Source organism: Protomyctophum bolini (assembly GCF_963924005.1).
Source record: "Protomyctophum bolini genome assembly, chromosome: 12".
In the NCBI taxonomy this organism is placed as follows: domain Eukaryota; kingdom Metazoa; phylum Chordata; class Actinopteri; order Myctophiformes; family Myctophidae; genus Protomyctophum; species Protomyctophum bolini.
The window spans coordinates 31986584-32002561 of NC_137873.1; the positions used below are offsets into that span (position 1 = coordinate 31986584).

Consider the following 15978-nt stretch of genomic DNA (forward strand, 5'->3'; position numbering starts at 1 on the left):
GGGGGTCTCCTCCTCTCCACACTACAGTAGCTCGCTCTAAACTGTAAATAGTCTCATATTTTACGCCATGCCATTTAGCAGGAGACAGCTGGGAACCCCGGTGAGCTCAGTAGACTGGGCCTTGGCGTCAAGGGGTCCCGAGTTATTTCGTGGAATTCTTTTTTTGAAACCCTTCAGGGTGACCATGAACACATTCTTATTTAAAGCAACAACCTAAAAGGTGAGGAGGGTAAGTCTTCTGTCGCATGTCTGCACCCAGTGCGCTCTCTCTCTCTCAACTGCATATACTTAAAGGGAAACGTTACATATTTGGAACCTAAATCAATCCAGACATTGGGTATTTTTCCGCACACTATAATATTCTCACTGTCGAGCATAAAATGTGATCAATTTATGTATTTATTGCATCATAAATCAATACGTATTCATACTTTATTTGTATGTGTCACGAAAAAATTGTTAAAATAGTCACTCTACAAGCTACAAGCTATTTGTCTAATAAATAAATCTGCTATCTATCTATCTATCTATCTACGGTATCTATCTATCTATCTATCTATCTATCTTAACCTAGAATGACATGCTAGCTTGAAAAGTGGTTCAGTATGTCTGTGTAGGTTTTAAAATAATGAACACAAAATGTAAAAGCCCAACCTTCAAAGGTAAGTGAACACATCAATACAACAGCATGACAGAATGTTAAAGCAGTGATGTCACAGCATGACACGGGGAGGCAGGCACATCCACATAGCAGTAGAAGTTGCCCCTGACTGACTGGGTTAGTGTTAACGGCATATCTCAACCCTAGGGGTTATACTCCTGTGCAGAAACCGGACACTGACTGATCTGGGACAACTTCTACAATTCTTCCAAAGGCGCGCCATGTCAAACCTTTATCGGCATAAGCACAGGAAGGGGAGGAGCTTAAAGAGGAAAGTCTCTGCTCGTTCTTCTGGAGGTACTCAGAGAAAGGAACAGAGGAGAAAAGACGAAAGACAAATGCAGGATGAGGAAAGAACGTGAGAGAGAAGTGAAGGGCCGTTTACACCCTTATACATAATACCAAGGACAATGATTGGGAAAAGACACATCATAACACAACATACACTACAACAGTAAAATCCCCAGAGTTAGAGATACTGCAACACTGAGGACATTTACTGTGTTTTACACACAGATAAAAGGGAATATTTGAAACGGTGTCTTACTTCCAAGTTTGTCCTGGCTTTCTTCAGCACATCACGGGTCCTTGACACTGCAGTGGAAGACAAGTGTGAACACACTGGAAGACAACTTCAAGAACATGTCTTTATTGTCTTGTGTTCATGTGATAAAAGTCTATGGACTGTCTATTGTCTGTGCTGATGTGGGAGAAGGGAATAGTAGGCAATGTAACGATATATCGTAAAACCCATTTTGGGGGCGGGAACCCCTTTTGGTGTTTTATTGTTGTTATACTTGAGCTATTGAAAAATACCAGATCTACAAGCTCATAGCGTGGCACAGAGTGCCGCGCTATGAACTTGTAGGTCTGTTTTTTTTTTTATCGTGAAAATGTGCCTCAAATCTTTGAATACATATTATTACAGAGTGAACATTTTAACTAAAATCTTTGCTTCTGAGAGGTCCCTGGAACAACATATTTTCAGATGTGAGTCGGTGGCCAATTACATATAATCTTTGGGGTCCTTGACATGAAATATTGATCACCACCACTGACACAGAAACAGAGTCAGGATTTAGAAGATGTTTTTTTTTTTTTTCGACGCCAAGACTAAATGGGTTAAAATCAATGAAAACTGGCGGTCACACACTTACACTGGTTGACTATGAAGTGCTCCATGCTCTCCTTGGTGCGGCTGGTGCTCCTCAGGCGCTGGATGGTTCCCTGCAGAACCTCCTCCTGCTCCGACATGCGCAGCCTGAGGGACAAGATCTCCTCATGCATGCCCTGCTCCTACGCACGCACACGCACACACAATTAAATTAAATTCAAAGGACTTTATTGATGAGGAAATACGTTTACATTGACAAAGCAAAAAGTGGAACAATACAATCAAACACGCACGCACGAAAAGGGGCCGCGGCCGCGTGTGCGTCGGAAACGTGTGGAGGCTGTCTAACATGTGAGTAAACGCATTACTTTTTTTTTTTTTTAAATACCGGATTAAATGACATTAAAAAAGACGGATCTTTACGTTCTGGCACAGGTGGGGGGGGGGGGGTGGAGAATAGAACGGAATCCCACGTTCCTGGCATTAACACAGTTAACCCATTTTAGGCGGGAACCCCTTTTGGTGTTAGCATTACGTTATGCTTTAGCTATTTAAAAATAGCAGATCTACGAGCTTGTAGGTCTGCTATTTTTTTTTTAATCGAAGAGCGACTGACATAGAAGACATTTTTAGAATCTGATCTCAGGTCAGAATGGGTTAATAAGCTGCCTCACGCCACAGAAACAGGAGATATAGATAGGCTCCTGCCCTATGGCTGGCTTGGCAAGGCTTACTTACTACTTCTACTGTTGGAAAGTAATTATAGTAAACTGGATATTATTACGGTCTAATCTTGGATTAGCAATGTTTGTCTGTCCCACAGTGTTCTGTATTATATTGTATTTGCAAGTCTTGAGATAAAGAATATCAAAGTTCCTTCATGGAGTGATGTGTGAACTTGCACAGTATACCTTCACCAGGTTGTGGGTGGGCCGGTCGCTGCTGGGCAGAGCAGCCCTCCAGAACATCTTCAACAGGGATACGGCCTCCTCTAAGATCTGCCTCAGAGTCTTGGTGTTGGACAGAAGACTCTTCACACAGCCATAGTCCAGCACCTGTACACACACACACACACACACACACACACACACACACACACACACACACACACACACACACACACACACACACACACACACACAGAGCTACAGTTACATAACAGTAAAGGAAACCTACACATTTCACTTTTTACAAAAAATACTAAAAGGGCCCAATATAATGGGAACACGTGTTTCTAATTTATTTCCGGGAATACGAATATATTTTGAAATGCATCTTTTTAGCATGAAAATAGCATATTTATTTATGTTATTCTAAGAAAAAAATGTCACCACAGTTCTCAAAGTGGGGTCCGCGACGCATAGCCAGGGGGTCTGTGAAATAATTCAGATTATTTATTTTGTTATTATTATTAATATAATATTAGTATTAGTCATGTTTAATGCTGTATTACAATTACTAGGCTGGTGCCCAGCTGTAGAGCACCGAGTTGGTAACGATGGAAGTTGGAGATCCATGCCCCACCTGGCTATGTAATACCAGTTGTACCCGTGTCAGAGTACCCGTTCCACCCATCTGTCTGTGTCCCTTTTATGCCCATATATGGAGATTTCTGTGTCTATCACTGTGTCCCTGTATTCCTATGTGGAGTTCTGTGTCAGGCATGCCCAAATATAGTTCAAATGGCACCTAAATGTACACATGTGGTTGTAAGTATATGCTTATCAGTGTTGGAGGATGGGGGGGTACTTTATTGGAAAACAAGATGCAAATTGCGATTGGCCGGAATGTGATGATGTGATGATGTATGATGACAAGAGCACCCCTCACTTCACACGTTTGTGATTGTTTTGGAGATGCCCTGCTCTCATTGGCCCTCTCTCTCTCTCACCAGGTCACGGATCTGCTCCTGGTTGGCGTCCAGCAGTGATTGGCTGAAGCAGCCCTGCAGCGTCGTCTCCATTCGCTGGACCAGACTCCGCCCCTCCAGGATCTGCTGCTGCAGGGCGCTGAAGTCATCCACGTGGCCGATGGTGTGGCGGCCATTGCGGTTGGCGAAGGAGCCGTCGGGGGCCTCCCCCTCCAGCTCAGAGTGGGGGTCCAGAGAGTCTGAATGGGGGGGGTGGAGAGAGATGCGTTATACTCAAGATCACATCTTTTCAGTAAGCGACACCAGCACACTATGGGGTAAAAGTGTGGGGTTCAGACTAGAGATGCACTACATTGAAATTATGACCGATATCCAATTATTTGCAGGGTCGTACCGATATATTACATTATGTTGTTATATTTATGATTTATTTTGAACTCATTGCTGAAAATGTTCAATGTTGTTTTGCTGGTGAAAGTACGGATGGTAAACCTCCCTTTAGCCCTAACAGCTGATGCTCTAAAATAGACATGTACATTTTTAGGAAGTAGAATAATAGGGATATTTAACAGCTATATCCAATGTAGGCATGTGGCTCTTAATTTGCAGATTTCCATTCACAGTTACAGTTCAGGCGGCACTTCTACCACATTAACCCAGAAACCCAGAAAAACGATAGGCACACATTCTTTGAAAAATGCAGACCTACTAGCTCACACCGCGTTGTGAGCTTGTACGATCTGCTATCTTTTGCCATTGACGAACAATGACAAAATTATAAACCACGCCACTATGTTGTAGAGCGACAGCAGCTGCGGGTCATGCAGTGATGCAGTAATAGGTTAATGTCACACCATTGGCAGTGCAGTGGCTGTCGTCCAGGTCTGAATAGGGAGCGTAAGGTGATCCACAGTTAAACAGACCAATGTCCCTGACCGGTGGCGATGGAGCCGGGTCTGTTGAGCAACACACACACACACACACACACACACACACACACACACACCATGCTATAGGTCACACAGCAGCACACAACACCAAGCACTAAATAGTAGCACAGGTTAGTAGCGTAGCGCACACTGTATGGATAAGGAAAGGAAAGGTACTATGTTTACCCAGGGTAACTGGACTAAGCTCAAGAACTTGTTTACGGCCAGGCCCTGCTCATAGAACATTTCATGGTAGAGGTTCAATGCCTTGTCCATGGGCACTTCAGCGGTGGTAATTTTTAACGTGTCGGTCCGGGGATACGAACTAGCGACCTTCCGATATCAAGACCGCTCCGCAAACCGTTCGGCCACCGCTGCCTCATACCAAGCAACCAGCTGTACCAAGTATGCAACTATCTCCATGCTGTATGTGAATGGTGTGCAGTCGGTGTTGGTGGTATTTTATACATACAGTATGTGTGCTTTGTTAAATTCAACATATAATTTCCTTTAAATCTCTATATTGTTCCTTGCTCTTTAAAGCTACAATCCGAGACTTATTTGTATTATTCAATCATACTGAACTATTTCTATTAATTCACTCTACTATACCAATAGTTGCGAACGCAGTGAGCACTTACTATGAGACCTAGCAGATCATGTCTGTGTGTCTGTGTGTCCCCAAAGCAGCTATACGTCCAAAACCCAAATATGTACGAGCTGCGTTCGCTTCCCGCGTTTGCGCGTCTTACTGGTATAGTATCTATGTATAGATAGCCGCTATAACATTAACATTCAACATTCAACTGAATGTAATGCACGCTTTGGATAAAGGCACAATATTTATAATATTTACATTTTTAAATGTAAGGTTATTTTATCGATTGTCAACTTTTCGTTCAAAGACATGTCATATCATCATCCGGACTGAATACAGCATCCCAAAACAACGGGACGGCGGGGTGTCTGGAGAGAGGAGACAGTCGGCCTCTCACCGTGGAGCAGCTGGCGCCTGTAGAAGTGGTCCCTCTGAGGACTGGCGGTCAGCGCGGACAGCGAGGGGGTCCGGGGTGAGCCCCCGCCCCCACCCTGCAGCTTCTGCTCCAGCTGCTTGTGGAGCTCCAGCTGCCTCAGGGCGCTGACGTTCTCCTGCACGCTGCTCTGCAGCTGCGCCCGCAGACTCCTCACCTCGGCCAGCAGCTCCCCGAGCTCCAGCGGCAGCTCACACAGACTGTAGCCTGACGGGAGAAACCATTCTGTCAGCTCACACAGACTGTAGCCTAACGGGAGAAACCATTCTGTCAGCTCACACAGACTGTAGCCTAATGAGAGAAACCATTCTGTCAGCTCACACAGACTGTAGCCTAATGAGAGAAACCATTCTGTCAGCTCACACAGACCGTAGCCTGACGGGAGAAACCATTCTGTCAGCTCACAAAGACTGTAGCCTAATGAGAGAAACCATTCTGTCAGCTCACACAGACTGTAGCCTAACGGAAGAAACCATTCTGTCAGCTCACACAGACTGTAGCCTAACGGAAGAAACCATTCTGTCAGCTCACACAGGTAGCCTGACGGAAGAAACCATTCTGTCAGCTCACACAGACTGTAGCCTAACGGGAGAAACCATTCTGTCAGCTCACACAGACTGTAGCCTAATGAGAGAAACCATTCTGTCAGCTCACACAGACTGTAGCCTAACGGAAGAAACCATTCTGTCAGCTCACACAGACTGTAGCCTAATGAGAGAAACCATTCTGTCAGCTCACACAGACTGTAGCCTAACGGAAGAAACCATTCTGTCAGCTGAAGCCCAACACACACCGGGTGCACAGCGACGCCTGGAAAATAGAACCGTGGCGTATCGGAGCGTCAGGCGAGGCGTGAACGGCGTTCGCAGACCGTGTGTGTAGGGCTTCACACAGACTGTAGCCTAACGAGAGAAACTGTTCTGTCAGCTCACACAGGTAGCCTGAAGGCGAGACAACATTCTGTCAACTCTGATTGTACTTCTGTGCTTGATTGATTCACTGACTGACTGACTCTTTATTGCCCTAAAATGTGACCAATAGATTCAAATGTCAACCATCTGTATGGCATACACATTACACATTAGACATCTAACCCCGTCACCAGACTGACCTTTGTCCTGCTTGGTTCCGGCGGCACACACGCGGTCGTAGACGTGCAGCTCGCTCTGCAGAGAGTGGATCAGATCCCTGCTCTCACACAGCTGCTGCTGGAGCAGAGACGCCTCGTGTTGGAGCCTGGGGGGGGGACGGACGCACAGGGACAAAACAGTGAAAACAGTGAAACAAAGCTTCTGCAAAATAAACGTCGAGCAAGGCAACACACTGCTTGTTTGACTCGCATACAGTGACATTCTCAGTGTTTATTGATTTCTCCAACTCTCAGATATAGGGACGTTAATCCATTTAAGAATGGACTAAGTTTAGCCATATTGGGTCCCATGATATTATTGATCATGCTTTGTTATGCTTATGATGTTACTTATGCTTCTTTTATTGTATTTTTTTTGCCATACTTTGTAGCAGATTTGTGAGAATGTAAAACATAAATCAAATGCATTATTTTATTTTTAATCAATTGATTGTTAAGAATTCAATTAGTCAATTAAACAATTACTTGAACACAAATCTGACACACACACACACACACACACACACACACACCCCTACCTGTTGCTCTTGTCCTGGCCGGCCTGGCGTTCGTGGCGCAGCGCGGTGATCTGCGCTCCTTGCTCCTGGCTGTGCGTCTGCAGTCGCCTCAGCTCCTCCTTCCACTGCTCCGCTTCCAGCTCCGCCTGCTTCAGACGGGCGCGGCCCGCCAGCACCGCCTCCCTCAACTGCGCCACCTCCTCGCACGAGTCTGAGAGGAGAGGAGAGGAGAGGAGAGGAGAGGAGAGGAGAGGAGGGACAGGTTACTTCTCTGCGATAGTTCTGTGTAAAGCCCAAACCACACCAAAGGGTCGAGACGGGACGGCTTTCAAAGTCAAAGTCATACAATTTGTCACACACGTTACCGCAGTGAAATTTATTCTCCGCATTTGACCCATCTCTTGGAGCGGTGAGCCGTAGCCAAGGAGTGATGAGCTGCAGCCGTGCCGCGCTCGGGAATCATTTGATTAGTAGATTTGACCCCCCCAATCCAACCCTTTGATGCCGAGTGCCAAGCAGGGAGGCCTTGGGTCCCATTTTTACCATCTTTGGTATGACCCGACCGGGGATCGAACCCCGACCTCCCAGTTTCAGGGCGGACACTCTAACCACAAGGCCACTGTCTGGCTTTAGCGTTCGTCCCAGCGGTGTGATTATGTCCTGTTGCACGTCGACCCAAGTGATTCAACTGGCTTCAATCCAATGGCCCAAACAACACCAATGCAACTCCTCGCAACCGTTTGGTTACATGGAGTTGCATGGCGACCCATTGGTGTGGTTTGGGCTTAAGCCAATTTGGGCGGGAACCCCTTTTGGTGTTTTAAACATTATGTTATAATTTAGCTATTGAATTGAGTAGATGGAAATGGTGCCATCCGATAATGAGCATTAGTGACGACCAATTATAAAAGCTAAAGTTTTCGGCGAGGTTCGGCTGTGACTGACTGACTGACTGACTGACGTAAGTGAGTGATCACTTATCACATATTGTAAGTCAAGGACAGGTTCATTTCAGTCCAAACGGCAGTTTAGTGTCCAGTAGTACCTGAGTTGGCCTGCAGGCGGGACTGAAGAGCCATGTTTTCCTCTTTTAGGACCCTGATCTCATTGGACAGCTGAGTGACCGTGTCCAGTCCCTGGATGTAGATGTTAGTGGGCGCTCCTGAGATAGAAAACAATTCAAGCAGTACTCAGTTGAAATGAACTACAGCTCTGTATGGGAAAATTAAAGTGTGTGTGTGTGTGTGTGTGTGTGTGTGTGTGTGTGTGTGTGTGTGTGTGTGTGTGTGTGTACACGCGCACACGCGCGAGCCTGAACACAAGCTAGGGAGTATGTATACTCCCAGTGTTAGACATCCCATCTCTCCTGGAAGTTGCGGGAGTCTCCCGGAAATTAGCACCGACACGAACATATATGCCAATATATGCAGAATATATGCTGCATATATGCCATATTCAGGTTCATATTATGTGGAGTTATAAGACATTTGTGTCATATAGCTCATATCCACGTTAAACATGTAGCATATATAAGAAATATACATGTTAATATATTTTCTTGATAAACGATCACTGGATTCTAACTGTGCATAAGACAATTACGTATACATTTTGTACACGCTCTGAGTAAGACTCTGGGAAACAAGCATCAAATGGATAAGTGTGCGACCTATACCTCCATCTCTGAGTTAGACGTGACTCTGGGAAACGGGTATCAGATGGATGGAGTGTGCGACCGACCTACCTCCATCACGGCCGGAGACGGCCAGCCTCTCCTCCAGTTGCTGCCGCAGTCTCTCGTTGGTCCTGATGGACTCCTCCAGGCGCTGCCGCAGACACCTCACCTCTCGCAGGTGTTCCTCTATCAGATCTATACCTGGGGACGCATGTGTCCACATGCGCAGCTTATATGACTTCATAAACATGTTTTATCAGATCCAGTGTTGGGAAAGTTCTCTTTCTAGTCATGAACTAGTTCAAAGTTCAATTCACAAATTTAAAAATGAAGTAGTTCGGTTCATAGTTCCGCTCAGAAAGAGCAAGATGTGTTTAAGGCCAGGCCAGACAAAGCAAATGTTTTCCGTTTAATAATGATTTATTGTCACCATCGGCAAAGGTCCACAAACTTTAAGGCCGATGCTTACGTTATACAGAAAATATCCATCTACACACTCGCAACACATCGCTTTGTGAGCTTGTAGATAGGCTATTGGTGGTATTGCAGAGCACAGAGACAGACATACTGTACCTCCATGGCTGTTGACTGACATTTGCCCCGTCGATCCCATGTAGCCGCGGAGCGGCGGCGGCCCGCTATCCATGTCCCAGGGTGCACCGCCGCCGCCCGCCAACAGACCCGACTCAGACGGCAGCGAGTGCGACGCACATTCGGGCACGACGCCCAGCTGGTACGGCTGGAAGGCATGATGGGATAGCTGGCCATAGTGGGAGAGGTCGTGCTGGTTGTGGCCGCCGAGCGACAGGGCAGACATGGCCTTGCGGGACGCCACGAAGCCTGAAACCACAAACGGCCAGGTGTTATTAGGAGATATGACTGGACAGACACGCTGGTGGAAGCTATACTATACCCCTCTTCCACTGTCAGGCTCATGACTCTTTTTATTTATCGTTTAGTCTAGCTAGTTAGTTGTTTTTTAAAGCTCGGTTCTAGTTTTTTTAGTGTTAGTTGTTCACATGAGGTATTATTAGACGAGATATAAAAAAGGTTAGAAGAAATATTCTGTATAAAAACACAATTCACAGTTAAAACTATTTGAAGATAGGCTATAGTTCATATTCACCCAAAATACTGGGCTTGTTAAATAAACAGACACTAACTAACTTCTGATAATGATTTTAGTTGGTTTTAGGGCTAGGCACAATGTTTTGTTTAGTGTTTTGTAGATCTAGTAAGTTTGCATTATAGTTTTAGTTTTGGTCAACTGTAATAACCTTAGCTTGATGTTAAATCACAACTCCAACCCCATCAGCACACACTCTGCATAATATCACACACAAATGAACCCGTAACTACTGTGTGTGTACACGCTGTCCCCGGGCCCCTCACCCCTATGCTGCTGATTCATCTGTCTATGCAGCCAATCCACCTCCTGGCCGAGAGCCGTTACAGACAGGGCCCTGGGCGGGGGCTCCCAGGTGACATGGGGGCCCCAGGCGGGGTCAGGCCCCAATGGGCCGGGAAGGGAGCCGGAGACGGGACCAGAGAGGCGGGCTGCATGGAGGAGGGAGGGGGAAGAGGATGGAAAGGATGAGGAACGTCATGGAAAGAATTTGAATCGATATGAACTGTGGTGGCCGTGCATGGCGATAGTTCAGGGAAGCATGGCAGTCAAGCGGTTCCCCCCCACCCCCACGCTCAATCTCCCTTCGCCAACAAGCTAACACACACACAGCCCCCCCCCCCCCCCAACAATTCATTAGGTGGTCTATTTAAGGCGTTCTGCTTAAAAACACTTCGTACTGCTCACTCGTCATACTGCATGCATGTACAGCATTTGGTCACAGCACCACATCTGTAGGTCTGCATGCCAGTTATTCTCCTAGTGGCATCTAGGTCTTCTCTATGTTAAAAGTAAGATTATGTGAATTGTATGATGTCATATCTGTGTGTCTTTTCATAATATGCCCTTAAAGTGTCCAATGCTATGTTCTTATCTATCTTAGGCCCTTTTTCAGTAGGTTATTCATCTCAGAGTCTGTGCCATGCTTGACAACAGCTTATTTGAGTGCCTTATTTACTTCACAACAATCTGTAGACAAAGTGTTCTCAACGGCACTGTCTAGTGAGCTAATCTAGTGAGCTAATTTAAGGCTTCCGGTGGACGATCTCTTCAAAATAAGAGTATCTCTAGAGTATTGGAAAAAAAATTAATTTGCACATTAAAACTACAAATTAAGCATTTAAATGATGCTATAAGACACACATTATGTTTCTGTGTAAAAACAAGTAATTAAATAATAATAATAATAATAATAAAGTTATCTAAATGGATAAATGCTATTCACTGGAGTGCATGGACTTCATAAAGTGGACACTGGACAAAAGACGGCTCCGCGAGGCAACTATCTGGACATACCCACGCGTCCGGGGAGATGTCCTCTACCACACCCCACTCTCCGCTAAGCGGGAGAGGTGTAAAATTCACAGCAGCAGAGCTTCTACTGTGGTCAATGCAAAAACAAATACCGTTTCCGGACCCAGAATGGACACTGGACAAAAGACGGCTCCGCGAGGCAACTATCTGGACATACCCACGCGTCCGGGGAGATGTCCTCTACCACCCCACAGTCTCCGCTAAGCGGGAGAGGTGTAAAATTCACAGCTGGAGCCCTTCTACTGGGGTCAATGCAAAAAAAATACCGTTTCCGGACCCAGAATGGACACTGGACAAAAGACGGCTCCGCGAGGCAACTATCTGGACATACCCACGTGTTCAGGAAGATGTCCTGTACCACACCCCAGTCTCCGCTAAGCGGGAGAGGTGTAAAATTCACAGCAGCAGAGCTTCTACTGTGGTCAATGCAAAAAAATGTACCGTTTCCGGACCCAGAATGGACACTGGACAAAAGACGGCTCCGCGAGGCAACTATCTGGACATACCCACGTGTTCAGGGAGATGTCCTGTACCACACCCCAGTCTCCGCTAAGCGGGAGAGGTGTAAAATTCACAGCTGGAGCCCTTCTACTGGGGTCAATGCAAAAAAAATACCGTTTCCGGACCCAGAATGGACACTGGACAAAAGACGGCTCCGCGAGGCAACTATCTGGACATACCCACGTGTTCAGGGAGATGTCCTGTACCACACCCCAGTCTCCGCTAAGCGGGAGAGGTGTAAAATTCACAGCAGCAGAGCTTCTACTGTGGTCAATGCAAAAAAATGTACCGTTTCCGGACCCAGAATGGACACTGGACAAAAGACGGCTCCGCGAGGCAACTATCTGGACATACCCACGTGTTCAGGGAGATGTCCTGTACCACACCCCAGTCTCCGCTAAGCGGGAGAGGTGTAAAATTCACAGCTGGAGCCCTTCTACTGGGGTCAATGCAAAAAAAATACCGTTTCCGGACCCAGAATGGACACTGGACAAAAGACGGCTCCGCGAGGCAACTATCTGGACATACCCACGTGTTCAGGGAGATGTCCTGTACCACACCCCAGTCTCCGCTAAGCGGGAGAGGTGTAAAATTCACAGCAGCAGAGCTTCTACTGTGGTCAATGCAAAAAAATGTACCGTTTCCGGACCCAGAATGGACACTGGACAAAAGACGGCTCCGCGAGGCAACTATCTGGACATACCCACGTGTTCAGGGAGATGTCCTGTACCACACCCCAGTCTCCGCTAAGCGGGAGAGGTGTAAAATTCACAGCAGCAGAGCTTCTACTGTGGTCAATGCAAAAAAATGTACCGTTTCCGGACCCAGAATGGACACTGGACAAAAGACGGCTCCGCGAGGCAACTATCTGGACATACCCACGTGTTCAGGGAGATGTCCTGTACCACACCCCAGTCTCCGCTAAGCGGGAGAGGTGTAAAATTCACAGCAGCAGAGCTTCTACTGGGGTCAATGCAAAAAAATTACCGTTTCCGGTCAATGCAAAAAAATTACCGTTTCCTGGCAGCGGTAATGCAAAAATATTAGTAATAGAAGAATTGCTTTCAACTGTCCAGGCACAGAATGTACAGATGTCTGTATGTTTTGCTTGAACAACTGTGTGGACACCACACATACTCAACCAATCTACTAGTTTGTGTATAAAATCTAATGGGTCATTGTGCATTCCTAAGGCCAAGTCTGGGATGCTATTCACTAGTTGTTGAGTGACACCACAGATTGTTTTGCAATCAAATGTGTGACCTGGATTTTGAAAAAACGCTTGAATGAGAGCTGCTAAATTCCCCGGCATAGATGACAACTGAACCATCGAAGTAGGTGTCAATGGTTTCAATTTATCTTGTCTTGTCGATCATGCTTTGTATCAACATTTTCTTTCTGTGGCGCTAGTTTCTGTGTCTCAGACATGATGGTGTCAATACTGGCTTGCACCACGCTAGAGTTCCTTTTACTACCAAGTACAATACAAGCAGCTTGTACTATTGTACTTGTTTGTTGTAGTGTTTTGGCATTAACTAAAGTGCTGAAGATGTACATAGCCAAATTATACCTCTTATCTCTGTGTATGTATTGTTGTTTGCAAATGTGACTTGCCTGTTTCATCAAATGACTTTTACATGCCCTTATGGTACAGAAATCTAAATCTTTGTTATCTGCCTTTCCTACCACTATTCTCCAGCAGCGTAACAACTAACAAGTACATACTCATGCTATCTTGATTGAAGATACGCATACTGGCTTTTAAAAGCACTATGGACCTGTCACTATTAATCTGAATCGGTGTTGTGTTTGAATGAATTAAATGAACTTACTATAATTTCATAATACAAAATCCTTTTCTCTGTTAGTTTAGTCTTAATGATCCCCCCCTGTGGCATCCCATGATGCAGCACATTGTGCGGTCGCATTGTGCCACAGTTTCACTCCTGCTTTACTAAAACATATAACCTTAAGGGGACTAACTTTAATAACTTGAATGAATCCTTTTACAACAACACTGTCTGTGTCTTTATCCTCCCATTCTTTTTTAAGGTCCATCAAAGCTTTGATCTCACTGTTATCCTTCCATCCTAGTTTCCGCTGTTCATATTTGACCTGCCTGTACAAAGAAGTGTCTTTGCCAACTCCACTACGATTTCCAGCTATTAAAGACCTTGGGTCTGCATTGTTCACTGCCTCAATGTAAGCATTATGTGCAAATCGGTTCTTCATTTTTCTACCCAAGTTTGCACGCTCTGTGCTTCTAATATATCTACCTCTCAATTTGTCCTTTGTGTGATGTATGTTGCCAGTGTAAGCTATATGAAATATGCCGTCTTCGAATGAATAGAGATGTATTTTAAAGGTCATCTCACATGAAGTATGCCGACAGGCGCCAATGATTGTCAGACATGGCTTGTTTGATTTTCTAACGACAGCGGTAGAAAAGTAGTGATTAACAAAACGGATTATACAGTATGGATTCGATTCCTTGACTTTGCTGGCAAACAGCTCTTGCCATTCATACATCTTAAAATATTTATTTCCTTTGACTCTTAAGGAGTTTACAGTGTCCCATTCTGAAGACTTCAAAGTAAAGGTAGTAGGTTCAATGGCACTGTGTTTGAAGGGTCCTAATGTAGCACTAGATAGTCCCATGACACTCTGAACAGTACCATCATCTAGACTCAGAGTCTGTACAGACTGATGTACAGTGCTATACGAGTGATCTATTTCTACAGCATCTAGACTCAGAGTCTGTACAGTGCTATACGAGTGATCTATTTCTACAGCATCTAGACTCAGAGTCTGTACAGACTGATTCTGTACAGTGCTATACGAGTGATCTATTTCTACAGCATCTAGACTCAGAGTCTGTACAGAATGATTATGTACAGTGCTCTCATGAAATGCGTGGTGCACAACAACTGGCTTTATAGGCACATGAACACTGCTGGTTTGATTTAAATGTGATTCATCTACACTAGTGCTGTCTTCCTGCACATGAACACTGCTATTCTTTTCAGGCTTTATAGGCTGCACATGAACACTGCTATTCTTTTCAGTATATAAAATCCCCTGTGTCAATGGCTCATGATTGCAAGTAGTGGATAAACACGCATAATTGAGTTTGTCAAAGTCTCGACTTTACACCTCTTTTACACCTCTCCCGCTTAGCGGAGACTGTGGGGTGGTAGAGGACATCTCCCCGGACGCGTGGGTATGTCCAGATAGTTGCCTCGCGGAGCCGTCTTTTGTCCAGTGTCCATTCTGGGTCCGGAAACGGTATTTTTTTTGCATTGACCCCAGTAGAAGGGCTCCAGCTGTGAATTTTACACCTCTCCCGCTTAGCGGAGACTGTGGGGTGGTAGAGGACATCTCCCCGGACGCGTGGGTATGTCCAGATAGTTGCCTCGCGGAGCCGTCTTTTGTCCAGTGTCCATTCTGGGTCCGGAAACGGTATTTTTTTTGCATTGACTCCAGTAGAAGCTCTGCTGCTGTGAATTTTACACCTCTCCCGCTTAGCGGAGACTGTGGGGTGGTAGAGGACATCTCCCCGGACGCGTGGGTATGTCCAGATAGTTGCCTCGCGGAGCCGTCTTTTGTCCAGTGTCCATTCTGGGTCCGGAAACGGTATTTTTTTTGCATTGACCCCAGTAGAAGGGCTCCAGCTGTGAATTTTACACCTCTCCCGCTTAGCGGAGACTGTGGGGTGGTAGAGGACATCTCCCCGGACGCGTGGGTATGTCCAGATAGTTGCCTCGCGGAGCCGTCTTTTGTCCAGTGTCCATTCTGGGTCCGGAAACGGTATTTCTTTTGCATTGACCCCAGTAGAAGGGCTCCAGCTGTGAATTTTACACCTCTCCCGCTTAGCGGAGACTGTGGGGTGGTAGAGGACATCTCCCCGGACGCGTGGGTATGTCCAGATAGTTGCCTCGCGGAGCCGTCTTTTGTCCAGTGTCCATTCTGGGTCCGGAAACGGTATTTTTTTTGCATTGACCCCAGTAGAAGGGCTCCAGCTGTGAATTTTACACCTCTCCCGCTTAGCGGAGACTGTGGGGTGGTAGAGGACATCTCCCCGGACGCGTGGGTATGTCCAGATAGTTGCCT

General features: G+C 45.9%; 1 protein-coding gene across 4 annotated transcripts in view; it reads right to left on the minus strand.

The window, feature by feature from the left end:
- Window positions 1–15978, minus strand: part of LOC308325695 (myomegalin-like) — a 73214-nt gene that overhangs the window by 5446 nt on the left and 51790 nt on the right. For 2 of the 4 annotated variants that reach the window (XM_080778324.1, XM_080778323.1), the window contains exons 34-46: window positions 10320–10484; window positions 9501–9767; window positions 8997–9128; window positions 8298–8414; window positions 7274–7463; window positions 6717–6841; window positions 5570–5812; window positions 4500–4601; window positions 3667–3884; window positions 2687–2830; window positions 1819–1957; window positions 1209–1255; window positions 892–952 (exon numbers count right to left, since the gene is read on the minus strand). In XM_080778324.1, the coding sequence (XP_080634450.1) occupies window positions 892–952; window positions 1209–1255; window positions 1819–1957; window positions 2687–2830; window positions 3667–3884; window positions 4500–4601; window positions 5570–5812; window positions 6717–6841; window positions 7274–7463; window positions 8298–8414; window positions 8997–9128; window positions 9501–9767; window positions 10320–10484 (1950 nt within the window). The remainder of the gene's footprint in view (window positions 1–891; window positions 953–1208; window positions 1256–1818; window positions 1958–2686; window positions 2831–3666; window positions 3885–4499; window positions 4602–5569; window positions 5813–6716; window positions 6842–7273; window positions 7464–8297; window positions 8415–8996; window positions 9129–9500; window positions 9768–10319; window positions 10485–15978) is intronic. The other 2 variants (XM_080778325.1, XM_080778326.1) reach the window with 2 other exon arrangements.